The sequence below is a fragment of the Lycium ferocissimum genome, chromosome 8 (genome assembly GCF_029784015.1).
Source record: "Lycium ferocissimum isolate CSIRO_LF1 chromosome 8, AGI_CSIRO_Lferr_CH_V1, whole genome shotgun sequence".
NCBI classification, from domain to species: Eukaryota; Viridiplantae; Streptophyta; class Magnoliopsida; order Solanales; family Solanaceae; genus Lycium; species Lycium ferocissimum.
In genome coordinates this window covers 43,331,892-43,348,875 of record NC_081349.1, presented here as the reverse complement: position 1 = coordinate 43,348,875, position 16,984 = coordinate 43,331,892, and the positions used below count along the sequence as shown (strand labels likewise).

Below are 16,984 nucleotides of genomic sequence, written 5' to 3'. Positions count from 1 at the left end.
TAATTAAATGGGGCTAATTATAATTACATGGACAAAGCTTATAAAAGAAGCCAGTGGTCATCTTTGTTTAATTTCAAGAAAATTCTAGAGAAATGGAGAAGGGGACATGTGATCATATTTTTTAATTGAGGGACCTAAGTATAAATATGTGGAAGTGGTGGAAGAATTATATATAGGAGTTCATCTTTTAAGTGAAGAAGAAAGAAAGAAAGAAAGAAAGAAGGAGAGCAATAACCATGGCCATTCGGCCATGGTCTTCAATTTTTGTCTCTTCAAAATTTGTCCCCAAAAATTATTTTCTTGTCGTATTCCTACTAATTCGAGGGTCTCTCCAACGTGGTATAATTGTTTCGAAGGATAAGTCGTTCGTTTCGTCGTTGTTACACTTGAGCCAAGTGAAGAAGTTGAGAGAGAAAAAGGTATGATTCAATCTTTTATAGGTTATAAAGGCTTTGTTGAGGTTGTAGTACGTAGAAATGAATAGAATTCATGGAATTATGGAAGTTGCATGGTATTTGTATGTGGGTGTGCATGTGGCGGTTGTATGTGCCAATACATAGGTGAAGTGGGTTGGATTTTATGTTGTATTCTAGTTGTGGTTATTATGGGAATTGTATTGGGAATGAAAGTTGAATGGAAATGGGATGAAGTTGGAAAACTTGCATGTTGGGCCGTGTAGTGTGTGTTGTGTTAGAGTAAGAAATTAAGTGAATTCGATATGTTTAGGTGTTGTTGTAATGTGTAGAAAAATGAATGAAACTCATGAAGAAGAGTATGTTGATGTTTAGCTAGAATAGGGGCTGTTTGGTATCAAGGAGATGAACCCGATGTCATTTAGTATTTTGCTTGTCGTGGTTGTGAATTTCATGGTGTAAAATGAATATTTGATGTCTTATGTTGAAGTTGTGGTGTTGTGGGCTGATTTGGAGCTTAATGTGATGTTAATATAGTTTCTTGAATTTATGAAAATATTGTTGAAAACATATGGAATTGTTGACATAAGTCTGTATGAATTTGAAACTAGAAAATGTGTTATGAATGTCTCTTGTTGAAGTTGGAGGATTCGGGTAGCCTTGGATTGTTATGAGAAATTATGGTGTTGTTAGAATAATTGTTGACATTATTGTTGATAGTTTGGCCGGGTTGAATTCCGGGGTTGTTATTGATTGAAGTGGAACTTGGTGGGATGGCGTATTTACGAGATGTTGTCGAAATTTACTGTTGACAAGTGTCGATTCAAAGTTTAATCTTGAAGGTTCTAATTACTATTTGGCATATGTGACCGATTTGTAGATTTTGGTGAAAGTGGAAGAGTTTGAATTTGGAGGCGGCGTACAAGGCGGAAAGGTATGTAAGACTTCACCTTCTTTCTATGGCATGTCTTAGACGTACTAAGCCGGATATGGGCCTCGGGACAACCTATCCTCCGGAATCACTTTCACTAAAGTTTCCCCTTTTTCATTCGGTAAATTGAACTAGAATATGTGCAAAATGTTGAAAAACCTTCCTAAACCTCTAGATCTCGCATAATTAGGACCAAACTAACCTAAAACCCTCACAAACAATGCCATGACATATAACATATGTAAATTTGGTACCGCCTCATTTGACCCGAGGTGGGCCATTTGTTTCCCGGATTTCCTTATTGTTCCGCTTGACTTACTTTGAATTTGAATCGAAAAGAAACCTTTGATCCTCGTTTACGTTGTCAGCGCGACAAGTACTATACCTATCCCAATGAGAATACTTCTATGGCAATAATGATAACGAAGATGTAGAAAAGAGAATATGCCTACATGACCAAAATGATTCCACGACCAAGATTTCTAAGCAAAGGATTCAATGTGAATACGAAGGTGACAAACTAGTTCTTGACCCCTATCTGTTTTGTCCTATGACACTGTATCTCGTTTCAAGGTCTATGAATTGACGTCTATGATCCGTGATATCTGCCTTATGTTTTCTCACTGAAATACTATTCTTTGTTAGTAGTCTCGCCTTAAAATACTCGTCCGCAGGTGAAGAAAAGCGATCCGAGTTAATCCATAATGAAATGGAGGGTCACCAGGCCTTACGTCACTCAAGAATAGACATATGACCTTCCTTGGGCTCCTATGCGTGTTTATATGATAATGTATATAATACTTGATATTGATGAATGTATGTATGTGCATTGTATATGTGGGGAATGGGGAGGGGGGGGCAAGTTTGTGTCCCCGATTCGGGTGGCTTATCATCCGGGACGGGATGCCGGACGCGGGATATGGGAGAGCGTGCGCGGCGTGTTTGTTTATGTGATATATATATATACAATATGATATACTTGGGACCATTGTGGGAGGGGGGTGGGAGCGCGATGAATTCGGCGTACCCATGTGCAGCGAGTAAAAAAGTGCCGTTTTTAGAAAAGTATCTTTTCTATGTACAAGAATAAAAACACGTGTTCAAAAAAAAAAAAAAAAAAAAAAAACAAGGAAGCTAGCGTGCATGGTATCGCGCCCTCGGCACGCACGTATGCAGAGCACGTCGATACATCTGATGTACGAACTTCGTCAATCTCTGTTCTACGCGATTCACGAGTCCATATGTCGAGTTGTCCTCTTATCTTATCATGATTTCATAATCCCATGGTATTGGTGTTCATATTTATGTTCTGTTCGTATTATTGTTCATGTCTTACATACTCGGTACATTATGCCGGCCCTGCTTCTTCGGGGGCTGCGTTCATACGCGCGGTACACCGAACGGATCGAAGTTAATATAGAAGATGTTCGCGAAGTTGGCAAGCTCCCATTTGTCTGGGTGTAAGCGAGTCGGAAGTACACGTGCCGGATTTTACGTTACGATTTAGAACTTTGCGAGACGGAAGTCGTGGGTGCCAGAAGTCGATGCTGTCAGTGGCTACACAGAGCCAATAATGTCGAAGTTTGTATTATGATACAAGTGTTATACGATTTATAAGTCGATTGGCTCGGAAAACAGCAGAAAGAATATTTTATTAGCTTTGTCATGTATATTAGACTTACAGAAGGAAAAAAAATTTACGCGTGGAATAAGAGTCGGAGGGTTCGCTTCGGCCCTAGGCAGGGTCGGGTGCCCATCACACCACAGATCAAGATCGGGGTGGCGACATCTGTTTCTAATTTTATTTTACCCCCACCCCCACTCCCCGGGCACTAACCCGGGTTCCCATTCCCCACTTTCCCCACTAACCCCGGGGGTACCCAAAACCCCCAGGAAGTGGGTGAAATAATTATCCGGGCCCGGGTCGTTGGTTTTCTTTCGCCAAAACCCCTTTCAAAACAAGGGTCAAGGGCGGGAAAAAACACGCACCCCCTCCTTTGAAAAAACCTTCCACTCGGAAAGGCCCCTAGCCCGGGTTTTCGGAATTCCGAAGACAGGCCACCAAAAGGGACGAGGAAAAAGGTCCGTCCCAAACGTTTTCGACGGTGAACCTTGCGGGAAAAAGATTTCCCAAACCCCTTTTTTGCCTCCCTGGTGAACAATCACTGGGAATCGCAACCTTGCCATCAACCCCAAGGCAAACTTCTCTTTCCAAACCCACCGGGGCCCAAACCCCCCGAATCTGCTCCCCGGCCCGGGGGGAAAAAGGGTCCAAGGTTTTGTCGGGTTTTTACCCCCCGTTGGGTGGCCTTGGGCCCCCTTCCCCAATATGGGGTAACAATCTTTGGGCTAGGAGAATCCCCCTCCCCCGTGGGGGCCTGCGTAAAATCCCTCGCCCCCTTTTGGTTTTCAAACGGGGTTCGGCCAAAACCCGGGTTTCCCCGTTCGTCCACTTGGTCTACCGGCCTGTTTAATAAAGGGGGCATGGGCGGTGCTGCAGTGGCGGGTTGCTCTCGGGAGTTGAAAATTTTCGTAGGCGGGAACACTCCCCGTAGACATCGTGGATTCTAGCATTTTTACACCTGAGGTTGAAAATCTTAGATTCACATCTTGACAATGTTGTATCAATCTAGAAGTAAACAACTTGAAAAATCGAATGAAATCCGCCCCGCGCGGAATTTCTTTGGTTGCGAAACTCGGGCGTCGGCTACGGCGGTCTGGGGCCGCTACGGTAATCTGCCGTTGTTACGATCAATAAGGCCGCGCTACGGCAGTCTACCGGCATTTGCGGCGGTAATCCTAACTTTGAGCGGTATCGTCGTCCCCAGAAAACCCATCGCGAAATTTCAGTCCATAACCCCAAAAACACGACCAAAACATTGTCATCCAGCATAAATCTAACTAAAAACCAGTGTGCATGAAGTCTAAGTCCATAAAGGGACTGTTATAACAACAAACCAACACAGATTTCGAGAATATCCAAATAAGTCCTTTAAGTGAATTTTTTTTACTATGTTGAAGTTTTTAGGTCCAAATCTATTCATCAACTACGCAACATTCAATGTTTAGACGATTCTAACACTAAATTAGTTGTAACATTAAGCCTATCAACACCCCATAAACCCGTCAACCAAAACCCAAAATTCCCAACTTTGGGGGTTAGTAAACCCACCAATCGACGGATAAATGTCCTAAATTCGTGCTTCAATGTTCTAAATAGTATAAATGGGTGATTCTTACCTCGATTAGTAATGGATTCGGGTATGAATGGTGATGGTGGTAGATGGACTTGGAAGCCTTTCCTTCCTCTTGGAAAGCAATTTATTATAGTTTGAGGTGGGGATTGAAGTGTGGGTTGAAGTATGGGTTGTTAGGGGTATTTTATGTTGAAGAGTTTGTAACTGGTTGGGAGTGGGAGAAGAGTCGGGGGTGAGGGGGAATATTTATGGAATGGGAAGAGGTGGAGAAGAGAAAGGGGTTTTATTTTCGAATCCCGTCGCGGCTCCCGGCGAAAGCCAAGCGCTTCGGCGGTATTGAAAGCGGACGGATATACGGTTGAAGTGGTAAATAAGGGTTAAAATCCCATCAGCCTACTGATTTTAAACCGCGGTTAAGCCTCACCCATATGTTTTCCCTGTGTACCTATGTGTAAAATTTATCTAAACTTATCCGAGTCATTACCCATGCACCCTTGCCGTTCGGGGACGAACGGTCGTTTAATTGGTATCTGATGTAACGACTCGTTCCGTCGTTACGGTGAATTTCAACATATTCGTGAAGCCGGCTCGTGGAGACATGCTTGAACTCCCCTTACAATTTGGGAACCGTTAACTTGATCCGGAAATTGTATGAGTTGTGCGTGAAGAATTAGATCCGGGCCCCTCAGGCCCAGTTTTGCGCCGGCACCATCCGCGCGCCCGGCGGTGCGCGGCGCCGGCTTGTCACCCGCAAAAGTGGCGCCAGCGAAGCCTGTTTATCGCCCCCGACGGTCCCTTTGACGCGAGCGGTACCGGCGGAGCGGTAGAGAAAACGCCCCCGGCCGATCCTGAACGGTGATTACTTTATTTAAGTGATATTTCGGGATTTGGCTTCATTTTTCCCAACCACTAAGGGTCCGATACCCACAGGCGGTTTGGAGCCAAAAATGAGGTTTTCTTTTGGAAGGTTATTCACAACTTTTCGTCACTCTTTAGTATTGATTCTCGTGAAGGTCATTTGCCTACGATCGCGAATAAAATCTCGAACCTCTTAAGTTAAAAAAAGATGAATCCTTTGTCCTCTTGGTATAAACCCTTAGATTATTTTCCCCCTGTTGACTATCCCAACTTGGTTCTTAAATCTAATCCTTATTTTCTCATTGGAAACACAAATAAGTCTCTACCTTGGATCTTGAAAATGGGTTTCTTGGAAATAAGCCTAAAATGGCAATTTGACCAAACAAGTGACTTGAATATGGTTATGATTGTCCTAAATAAAGGTTGATTGATCATCTAGCAATGTGAAAGTGAATTTTTAGGTAGAATAAATTTCCATATCTACCTTAGCAATTTCGAAGACCTTGAAAAAGACCCTAATGGTGAATTCTACTCTTGAGTCTCATGGGTGTCTCCAAACTTTTCGTGTGGATTACGCAGAGGTGATTTAATTGAAGCGTCAATGGATGTTCGTAGTACCCGCTCGGCCATGAGGTAGGTTATGGCTTTCTTTCGGTAGACTCTCATTAGTTTTCCGTATTCTTTGGGTAGAAGAAACGGAGAATGCATGTATAGGAAATCGAAGATCTGGGATGGAACTTTAGGATGGTATTGTTGTGTGTGACTTGTTTGTTCGGGCTTGTTGCCTGTAGACTCCTTAGGTCTTGATGTGGCTTTGTTGATTATCGGTGGATTTATGTGACTTGGGAGTAGTGGATGGAATCTAATTATGCCTATCGATGAAACTATTTATAGTGACTCTAAAAGGTAGCTGGCAATATAAAATGTACCATGATAGTGAATGATGTCCTAGTTAAATGGTGACGAATGACTCGAGTGTAGGGTGAGATTCTTATCCTAAGCAAATATGTTGATTTAGGTAATTGGTAATCTGAGTATGTCAAATGATTGACTTGATGTGTGTTGGGACTAGGCTTACCAGATTATGTGTGTTTGATTAATTAATTGTGTTGGCTTGATGCCATGTGTAGTTGATAGATATCGAGTCCTGGCGTCGTCGTACGGATAGAATGGATATCTTGTTGTTAGTATTTGTGCTCGATATCTGTTAGCGTACCCACTGTTGGTATTGGAGCTATTGATATGTGTTGGCGTAACCACTGTTGGTACTTGACTTGATATATTTTGGCATACCCACTGTGGTGTTATGAGCCGATACGTTGTGGCATACCTCGTTGTGGTATTTGTGATATTAAACCTGATTGTTGATGATTGACATATGTATTGCACGCATTCTCTCACATTCATGTATGGCCGATACCGGTGATGATCGGTATCGTTGATTGGCCCGATACTTGATAAACTCTTTTATGAGTGATCGTGAAAAGAGGCCAATGGAGATCCGTTCCGGAATCGTTGATTTTATGAAGCGATATTTGATGAACCCTTTCTTGGAGTGATTGTGAGAAGGCCGATGTCGAAGATCCATTCCGGATTCGTTGATTGAGCGAGCGAATATTTGACAGACTCTTTTGTGATTGTGAGCTAAGTAGATGTCCGATGGTTATATTCGGGCTCGTTATTGCATGGCCGATTTCAACGTTATCCCGAAATCTTTATTAGTGCATGGACTCGCGGGTCCCCCGAGTGTCTTGCGGTAAGACCCCCACCCCGTGAGAAACTAGCCGAGTCCGTGCATGCATTTGGCACGAATCCCGGGACGGATGACACTTAGACTTCGCGAGTCACGCTGGGTTGTGCTATCGAGACGACAATATTTCCGTCCGGAGTACATATGTACACCTCATTGCATGGCATGACATTGCATTCATACCATCATTGCCTTTGCATTGCATCATAACTTGACTTACATGTGTGGTGATTGGATTGTGATAATTAAACTGTGATGATTGAATTGGATCGGATATATTCGGGCTTGATGTATTTGGGCTTAGATGCTTTACATAGGCAATGACGAACATTTGGACTCGATTATATGTAAATTATATTGTTGATTTGTGCCTATTAAATTAACCTAAAGTTAGTCGTAAATTGTTTCTAAGTGAGGAAGGACTAAAAGGCGTTGTAACGATGAGCTCGCCCCTGAACACAAATGAACGACTTGGGAATTGCACATATGTTGAGAAGTCTGTGTAGATGAATGGTTAACTTATAATCCATTAGAGAGTAGTCGTGGCCTAAGGTATATTGACGTTGTGATGTAATGTATATGGATATGTGATTTGATTTAGTGATTATCATCATTATTCGTGAATTCTTTACCAATATGTATTACTAACCATTGTCGGCCTATGATACTTACTCAGTATGCGTGTTTGTACTGATATTGCACTTGCTACACTCTTTTGGGGTGTAGATTATTTCAGGTATTTGATTGATATGATGCGGAATGTGCGGTGCCTATCTGGAGGGCCTCCTCCCACTTCATCCGGGACAGGGGTTGAGTCTTAGAGTGTAGTGGAAATTTTGAGATTATTAGTCGCTCTTGTACTAGTCTAGACCAGGTCATGGGAAGTTGTATCGAGTCTGTAAATTGGTGTTGTTGTAAACGTATAAACCTTGTGTTTCTTGAATATTTATAAATGAAATTCCGCTGTATTTCTTAATTACCAAATGCTTTAAATGGAATATTGTGTGATTGAAACGTTATATAAATGAGAGGGTTCACCTACCAAGGTGGGAAGGTAGGTGCCCGCACGAGCCTAAATTGGGCCGTGACAAGATACATAGACCGTTGGAGAAAGTCTCGCATCATTCTACCCAATTATTAGAATACGAGCAATCTAATAAGAACATGATTTGTATAAGCACTTTGGGTATTTAATTTTCTAAATGAAAATCGGTCAGGCGGGCTGGGTTTTAATAAACGAGTAGGTTTTAACTTCATCCAAAATAAAAAAAGGAGCCAAGTTGAGACGACGACACGTGGCTATTTCATAGACTAAAATTTAATGCCCTTAATTAAAGGAGTATTTTTTAGCCTAAAAAAATTATTTAAGGGTATTTTTAGATCAAAAGATTAACAAAGGGTATTTTTGAGCCTTATAATACGTTAGGGGTATTTTGGCCCTTTTTCAATTTTAAAGGAATTAAAAAAGATATTTGTAGAATTAATTAAATAAAAAAGCATATTTAGTAAGAGTTAAATTTTAAAATTTTCAAATATTTCTATTAATGATATATTTTTTAAATATGGTTAAAAAAAATATAAGCAAAATATTATAAAAATTAGTGTTATAAAACTAAATCCTAAATTATTAGGCGATTTACCGGTTACATGTTGGTTTCTTTAGGAGTCTTTTTGTCTTTTGTATGTCTTTTGTATTTGCCGCTCATTTGGTAAGCTTAGTGCATGAAATTGTAGTAATCCATGCATCCTTATTGGACGGTGGAGTCACATAGACCGTTAGAGAAAGTCTCGCATCATTCTTCCCCCAATCTTTCTTTCTTTCTCCTCTATCCTCCTCCTCCTTTTTTCGTCCATCTTTTGCCACCAATTATTATTAGAATCAGATATAATTTCAGGCAAGAATGAGCAGTTCGTCGGGATCGCCTTTTGCTCGGAGCAGGACGCGATTAGGGAAATATGAATTGGGTAAGACATTAGGAGAGGGTAGCTTTGCTAAGGTCAAGTATGCCAAAAACGTACAGACGGGTGATAATGTCGCCATCAAAATCATTAACCGTGATCGCGTCCTCCGCCAGAACATTATGGAACAGGTACGTAAATAGGAAAAAGTGATTGTCTTTTGCATATATATAAATTGTTAAATCCCTCGGCATAAGAATTTTTATTTTTGAATTCTTGACTCCGCTACTGCTGGCTTGCTTTGTTATTCTTTCTTAATTAATCATACAAGAGCAAACGTTATTCCCCTCTTTGCTCTATTTTTCAAGCCCACAATGTTTCTATCTTTCTCTTTTTCTCATATGGGGTATCTCACGGTTTAGAATTACATAAAAAAATACCCTCATTTGGATTGAATTAAGTTTAACTTTTAGTCTTAAGCAATCATGTTTCAAAAATCCAGGATAGAGGATATACACACAGTTTGCATGCAAACAATTAGATATGGGTTAGGCAGCTTGGTAGCTTTGGTCCAAACCTTGTATATATGTTAAGAATCACTAAATATGTATAAAAGTTAAATTTAGAACCCAGTTACTAGCACCTGAGTTCGTTGTCCTAGAATCCAAAAGTCAAAGTCTCTTCAGGAATGCTTAGAGCATTTTGCGTGAAATGAAAAATTTCTGATGGACGAAGACTCCAAAGAAACCAAGAAACTTGCTGCAAAGTTGCCAGAAGGGGGCTCTTGCTGCCAACATGTGAGATAATTCTTGTTGGTATCAGAGGCGGATCCAATGTATGACATGTGGGTTCACGGGAACCCAGTAGTTTTGTCTAAACCTTGTATATGCATTAAGAAATCTACTAAATATTTGATTGTGAACTCAGTTATTATTTTATATCAACTAGAGTTCGTTGTAGAAACCATAAACTTATCCGTCTATACTCTCTTTGTCTACTCCTCCCGGTCCCCACCGCGACCTTAGATTTGTTGGTGATTCTGAGGTACATCTACAGTATAGATGCCTTGCCAGCAGAAAGAAATCCAGAGTCCCTATCGCCCGCCCAATGCAACCTCTCGAGATTGGTTCTTCCAAAGTTTCCAAATTCGCTTTAGAGATTGAGCAAGTGTCATCAGTCTAGGATGGAATTCCTCTCCACTAATTGGTGCATGACGATGCGTCTAACCTTATGATTGGCTTGACTTATTGGGTTGTGCTTGCACAAGTGCAAGTATTTCCAGTCTTGTAATGGAGCTTGCTTTATTGTGCGATAATCATGGAAGGTTATCAACCTCTCACAAATTCGTCAGCTGCCTAAAAGTTACACAGTAGTGATCTTTCATCTCTTGGATGCAGTGGTGATTGCAGATGGATTATTTAGAGTTTACTTCACTTGAACATTCTAATATCATATGAGAAATAAGTGAGATCAGAAAATGCACAAACACAAATGTCTTAGGCCCTACTCTTTTTTAGCACTATTTACTGTATTCATATTTACAGTCTTACTCTTTTTTAGACACAATTTACTGTATTCATCATATTTACATTTACGCGATGATGGGCACCCAGTGTATACACTATTTATGACTAACTGTAAAAGGTATATGTCATGTAGCCTTTGTTCAAGAATAAAGCAAAATCAAAGATATCAGACAAATGAATACCTTTTACAAATTCTCTTTTGATTTAAAAGGGGAAAGCGATTATGTGATCCAAGATGTAATTTGTTGACAGATTAAAAGAGAAATATCAACGATGAAGTTGATCAGACATCCAAATGTCGTAAGAATCCATGAGGTATGTTGCATTCGCTTAAACTACTCCTCTTCTCTTATGATATCTTTCTGAGTGCTTCATATCTGTGTAATTCTGTTTTTCTAACACTGGTTGCTACTAGGTTATGGCTAGCAAGACGAAGATCTATATCGTCCTCGAGTATGTTCATGGAGGAGAGCTCTTTGATGAAATTGTAAGTTTCCTCTTTTCTTGCTTTATGCATTTGTACATTCTCCTTTTCCCTATTTTTCTAGGGATAATTACATTTTTTGGACCGCTCTAAAACATAATAGCCGCTAAATGCATATAGTTTGTCTATTAAGTACATATATACATATAATATACATGCAATATACTTATAATATATGTAAATATACAAATATTATGAGTGTGTAGGTTCTGTATACCGTGATTAATTTTGGCTGAGGGGCCAAGTATGAAAAATCCCTTTTCTGGAGGAGATGGAGATGATTTGTAAAATAGAGTTTTCTTGGAACTATTCGCCAAATGTAGATTACATGTTCATTTTGTACTCTTTTGCTTCTATTATCAAATTTTGTTCCTAGGTAAAAGTTCGTGTATTTGCAACGAGCATTTCCTTATGAATAGTATATATTACAGGCTAGACATGGAAGACTTAAAGAAGATGAAGCTAGAAGATACTTTCAACAGCTTATTAATGCCGTTGATTACTGCCATAGTAGAGGCGTTTACCATAGAGACTTGAAGGTTTCTGGCCCTTAATCTCATATTCTAGAAATACTGAAGTTTTCTTCTTCACGTTTTGACTAATATTAATATTCAGTTATGTGACTTGTAACCATTTGTAGCCGGAGAATCTATTGCTGGATTCATTTGGTACGCTGAAAGTTTCAGACTTTGGATTGAGTGCACTTTCCAAGCAAGTTCGAGTAAGTATTCTGTACGTTTGAAAAGAGTATGTAAAGAGTTATTCACTCTGTCCGAAAGTAGATAACCTGATTTAGTTTACAAGAGTCAAATATAATTGATCAATGCATTTTATGGAAACAAAGTTCATTGATCTGGAAATCGGAAAAAATACCATAAATCATAGAATTATAGGTTACAAACTACTAGAGGATAATTTGAGAGAATCGCGATCAAAGAAAACATCCTCTCTGCCAATGCTCCAGCCATTCCTGGCCACGCTCAACTAATTTTGTCTTTAATCCATTTACTAAATTTTGAAATATCAATTATTCAAATGGTAAAAGGTATATTTGCCAGTACATAAATAGTTAAATGAATAACTGCCTATACCTGTTTCAGATTCATACATGAATAAAATCTTACTGAATACTATCCGCGGTTCCCCATCACCCCTCACTTTAATCACATTCACAATGCCCTAAATAATACAGTAAAGCTCTCTATGACGGTCTAGTTTGTCCGGATATTTTCTGGCTGTTATAGCGAGATGCAGTTATAAAGAACATACAGTATATATAATGTAATATGACAGTCAATTTCAAAGAAAACTTGGTCGTTATAGTGAAATGTTAAAGAGGATGGTTGTTATAGAGAGGTCTGATTGTATTGTATAGTGTTATATTTAATGGAAAACTCTCAATGTTATTCAGGACGATGGACTGCTTCATACTGCGTGTGGCACACCAAACTATGTTGCCCCCGAGGTAACGACAACCTTCAGCGTAGTTATTTGACAGCTAAACACTATTAACTTATTAATCATTTCTCACTGTTTCCTGCCTTTAACAAGAAATTTTGTATCAGGTGTTAGCAGATAAAGGTTATGATGGTACAACAACTGATGTCTGGTCCTGTGGAGTCATCCTCTTTGTTCTAATGGCTGGATACTTGCCTTTTGATGAAGCAAACCTAAATTCTCTATACCGAAAAGTAATTTCCTGGAAGAAGTTTCTTCCTTTTTCATTTATTATTCAGAGACGTTTTTGGAATTCATCGTTCATTTATTTTCAGAATTCTAGTTAGATAATTTTGTTTGTAAAATGTTGTCAGATCCTGAAGGCTAATTTTTCACTTCCACCATGGTTGTCCTCCAGCTCAAAGAAACTTATCAAGCGTATTCTTGACCCAAATCCACTCACGGCAAGTCCCTTTATCTTTGCTTTATTTACTTCTTCGAATGAGCTATTTTTTATTAATATAGTTTGGATCATATAATGTAGCTATATGCAGTGTATATTTTTTATGGAATACTTTCATCAAGTTAAAAAGGATAGCAGCATGTTCAGCTACTGGCACAATATCATGATCGCCCTTTAGTTGATGCCAAACACTAGTATTTTAGTCAACACAAATACTGATATAAATCTTTCATATGAGGAATTATGTAGAGTATCCAAGAACTGAACCAAACAGATATTCAGGAGTATTCATATGAATAAAACTAGGGAATCTCTTGACCTGATTAGTCTGATGAAATGCACGCACACACAAGTCCATATTTCTTGTTTCTTTTCCTGATATGTCATTTCTAATTTTTTGTTTCAGAGGATCACTATTCCAGAGATCCTTGAAGATGATTGGTTCAAGAAAGATTACAAGCCACCACAATTTGAGCAAGATGATGATGTCAATCTTGATGATGTTGATGCCATTTTCAATGGCTCGGATGTAAGTTACTTTTTTCTTTTCACACCTAGTAAACTGTTCAAAAGTTCAATGTAAAGTTCTTTCCAATTGTTTCCACCGCCTACCCACCGTGCCCCAAATAGTTGAGACATGAGATCTTACATCAGTGAGATATATAATTTCAACTGTTTAAACAATAGTGGTCTTTACACAGTATAGCCGCCCACCAAAATAATAGCCACCAAATGTATATTTTTTGTATATTAATTGTAATACACATATTTTATACATAATTAATGTGTATTTTTTGTATATTGGCTAGCCGCTGTAATTATTTTTGGCCGAGGGGCCAAATGTGTAAAAGCCCCTAAACAATATTCATGCCTCATGAACCACACCACCATTGACAAGGTCAATTTGAGTTTTTAGGCCTTGAATTTGAGATGAGATTTGAAGTCAGCATGAACAACAGAAAGGCCATTTCCTTTTGCATTGAAAAATTTAGTTTAACGTAATTATGGAGGATATAATTGGAGCTTAATAAGATCAACCGAGAGTTTAAAAGCAGTCTTAAAAACCAAATATCCTGATTGAAATGATATGCATATTTTATTTTTGCAGGATCATCTCATTACAGAAAGTAAGGAAAAACCTGCTTCTGTCAATGCGTTCGAGCTGATCTCAAGGTCAAAAAGTTTCAACTTAGAAAATTTGTTTGAAAAACAAGTGAGTACTTTCATGTTTCTAGACACTTCTAAACACCCTAAGAGATATGTTTATGGTATACGATCTTTCAAAGTCCATTAGATCTAAGAATAGTTAGGAATGAGAAAGCAGCACGCTACAGTAAGGATGTTTGTTGTTCGATTTTGGAGTACGATTATTGAGTTTTCAATAGATAGTTTGTAGCATCAACATTAGTTAATTTCATCATTATAGTTGATATAGTCTGACTTGACATTTTATAAAATATGTCAAAAAGTGCCTCTTCTGTTTCTCATTTTATTCAGATTTTGCTGCTAATGCATTTTCTAATTGTATGGATTGGCAAAATATAGGGCCTTGTCAAGAGAGAAACACAATTTACTTCAAGATCCCCTGCAAATGAAATTATCTCCAAAATTGAGGAAACTGCAAAACCTCTAGGTTTCAGTGTCCAGAAGAAAAATTACAAGGTAACACCTTGCACCTTCAGTATTGGATGTCTGGATTTGACTGATATCAATTAACACTAGCGTAAATTTGGCATTTTTTCAAGATATTTCCTCTTAAAACAATTTCTTACCCTTGACTATTCCAGATGAAGTTACAAGGTGACAGGACAGGAAGGAAAGGCCACCTAGCTGTAGCAACAGAGGTGACAACTTAACTTCTTGTTATTACAAAGTTCAAAGTTTTTCTCCAAGTTTGCGTTTTGTTCAAATTGTTGATCACGAAATAGTTGATGTGTATATAGCTGGCATTTCTGCAAGGCTAAGGTCGGTTAGTTCCTACAACTAGAAGACTGAAAATATGTGAATGATTATGGTGACTTGGGAATCTCCTTGAAACTAAGACTTAAATGTCCTACTTTAAAATTATGAGCTACACTATTCTTATTGGCTACGAGAAGACGCGTTGAGAGAAAAACTTATACCTAGACTTAAGTCTTTGTTTTCTTGAATAAAGTCTGCAATATTATTCTCTTCTTCTTCTTGCTCTTCGTTAGGGAGCCATAAATTACAGCTTAGGAAATGTTGTCCAAGGTTACATTTTCTAGTTCTTACGCAATGAATTAGGACAGTTCAATAGATTTGATGCATGATCATGACTTCATATTCCGCATTATGGAAATATCATCCCTCTCATTAGTTTTAATAGATTATTTTGTACTTGTTACTCCAGGTGTTTGAAGTGGCTCCCTCATTGCATTTGGTTGAGCTCCGGAAAACTGGTGGTGACACATTAGAATTTCACAAGGCACGTTCTAGTTTAAATTTCCTCGAGTAATCATGACATATATTATGTATCTGAATTCTCCTCTAATAATTGGACCTTAAAAATGGCAGTTTTACAAGAACTTCTCTTCAGGATTAAAAGATATTGTCTGGACAACTGAACCAACAACCGAACAAAGCTCTGAAGAGAAAAGGTCTTTCTCTTTTTATCAACATGATCTGCTTATAAATCTCGTATATTGTTTCTTTTTAACTTACAGGTTTGTAGTTTCATTCTTGCAAATGTGTTTCATGGCGCTCTTGGTAACTAACCGATGGAGCTTATTCAGGTCTTAACATGCGTCTGTTCCAGCCTTGGACAGCACTGCCTGTATAGTTCAAATCACTCAGTAGAATCGAGCGAGAGTTCACAAGAGCAGAGATACTTTGTAGATTCATCCATAATCCATTGTTTCTCTATCTGAATTTGATCCATATATGCAGTACAATAGCGCGATCTGTTGACACCAGTGCCTCAAGATGATACCAGCACTCAACAGTGGGGCAAATGTTTTGGACAATTTCAATACGCAGGATCCCACAAGATCTCCATTTTGTAAACACAACTGCTGCTGGATATCAGGGATATGCATAGTGAACTATTTGCCTATATTAGATTCTAAATTGTGTGTACATGTAAATTTTCTCTATTGTACTTTTTGTAAACATATTAGGATTGACATCTTTCAGTATTGAGCATCAGTTTAGATTGAATTTGTATAAAGTTTTTTTTTCCCTTTTTAATCCCTTTTCACAAACTCATACCATATTAAGTTGTTGCATCTTTTGAGAACCATCAATTGTTAAAGTATGTATGCCCTTTCCATATTACTTTCTATTCAAGCGAATCATTACATCTTCTGTTAAAGGGGTTGTTACATTTTTTCAATCTACATGGTGATTTTCTTCTGTCCCCTTATTCCTGAAAATAAAAATGTCTCATAAGTTTCTCTTGCTCCCTAACAATTGAGGATAGGATATGAAACTACATTTGTCATGTGGAAATGCTTGAGAGTTGCCTTAATTATTAGAGTAACTTTGGCCCCTATTGAGAGATATTGCTTTTTCCAGCCTGCCTTTCAAAAAAAAAATCTTTTCCCAACTCCTAACTTGCCAGAGCTCATTGTCTCCAGATTTTCCTCCAAGATGCATCCCCAAGTTATTTCATGGAATATTGTGAAGTCTTACATTCTAACTGGGGTGCTTTAAAGAGCTCATTGTCTCCAGACTTTTTTCCTCCAAGATGCATCGAACCCCCCTAAAGTTATTTCATGGAATATTGTGAAGTCATTTACATTCATATGGATAATACCACCAATAACTTGCAGTTAACAATTTTAGAATAACTTCAATATTATCAAAGTTTACAACACATCTTCTTAATTTTGAATTTTCGTCTTCACTCCAAATATTCTTTTGAACGAATTATCAATTTGAAGCATAAGGCACATAACTTCTTAATTTTGATTTAGGCATAGCGAAATTTAAACTTCGTCTTGCGAATTCTCCAAAGAAATTTAAAGATTTCGAATATGAAAGCAAAAAATTTAAAGACACCCCAAA

The 16,984-nt window shown here is 38.5% G+C and overlaps 1 protein-coding gene and 1 long non-coding RNA gene across 2 annotated transcripts in view; both read left to right on the top strand.

Moving 5' to 3' along the window:
• Positions 1 to 16,984, top strand: part of LOC132068547 (uncharacterized) — a 73,180-nt gene that overhangs the window by 23,189 nt on the left and 33,007 nt on the right. The window lies entirely within an intron of this gene.
• LOC132068545 (CBL-interacting serine/threonine-protein kinase 9-like) lies at positions 9,011 to 16,607 on the top strand. Its single transcript, XM_059462165.1, has 15 exons — positions 9,011 to 9,239; positions 10,827 to 10,889; positions 10,990 to 11,061; positions 11,490 to 11,597; positions 11,699 to 11,779; positions 12,470 to 12,523; positions 12,624 to 12,749; positions 12,870 to 12,959; positions 13,365 to 13,487; positions 14,067 to 14,171; positions 14,504 to 14,620; positions 14,746 to 14,802; positions 15,330 to 15,404; positions 15,494 to 15,576; positions 15,712 to 16,607. The coding sequence occupies exons 1-15, from the start codon at positions 9,051 to 9,053 to the stop codon at positions 15,716 to 15,718; spliced, it is 1,350 nt and encodes a 449-aa protein (XP_059318148.1). The 5' UTR covers positions 9,011 to 9,050; the 3' UTR covers positions 15,719 to 16,607.

What these genes read in the sequence shown, in the direction of transcription:
- LOC132068545 (XM_059462165.1), top strand. Translation starts at nt 9,051, where the DNA reads ATGAGCAGTTCGTCGGGATCGCCTTTTGCTCGGAGCAGGACGCGATTA. An exon ending in CCATTTTCAATGGCTCGGAT is followed by an intron (nt 13,488 to 14,066) that starts GTAAGTTACTTT and finishes TTATTTTTGCAG; the next exon opens with GATCATCTCATTACAGAAAG. An exon ending in TCCAGAAGAAAAATTACAAG is followed by an intron (nt 14,621 to 14,745) that starts GTAACACCTTGC and finishes TGACTATTCCAG; the next exon opens with ATGAAGTTACAAGGTGACAG.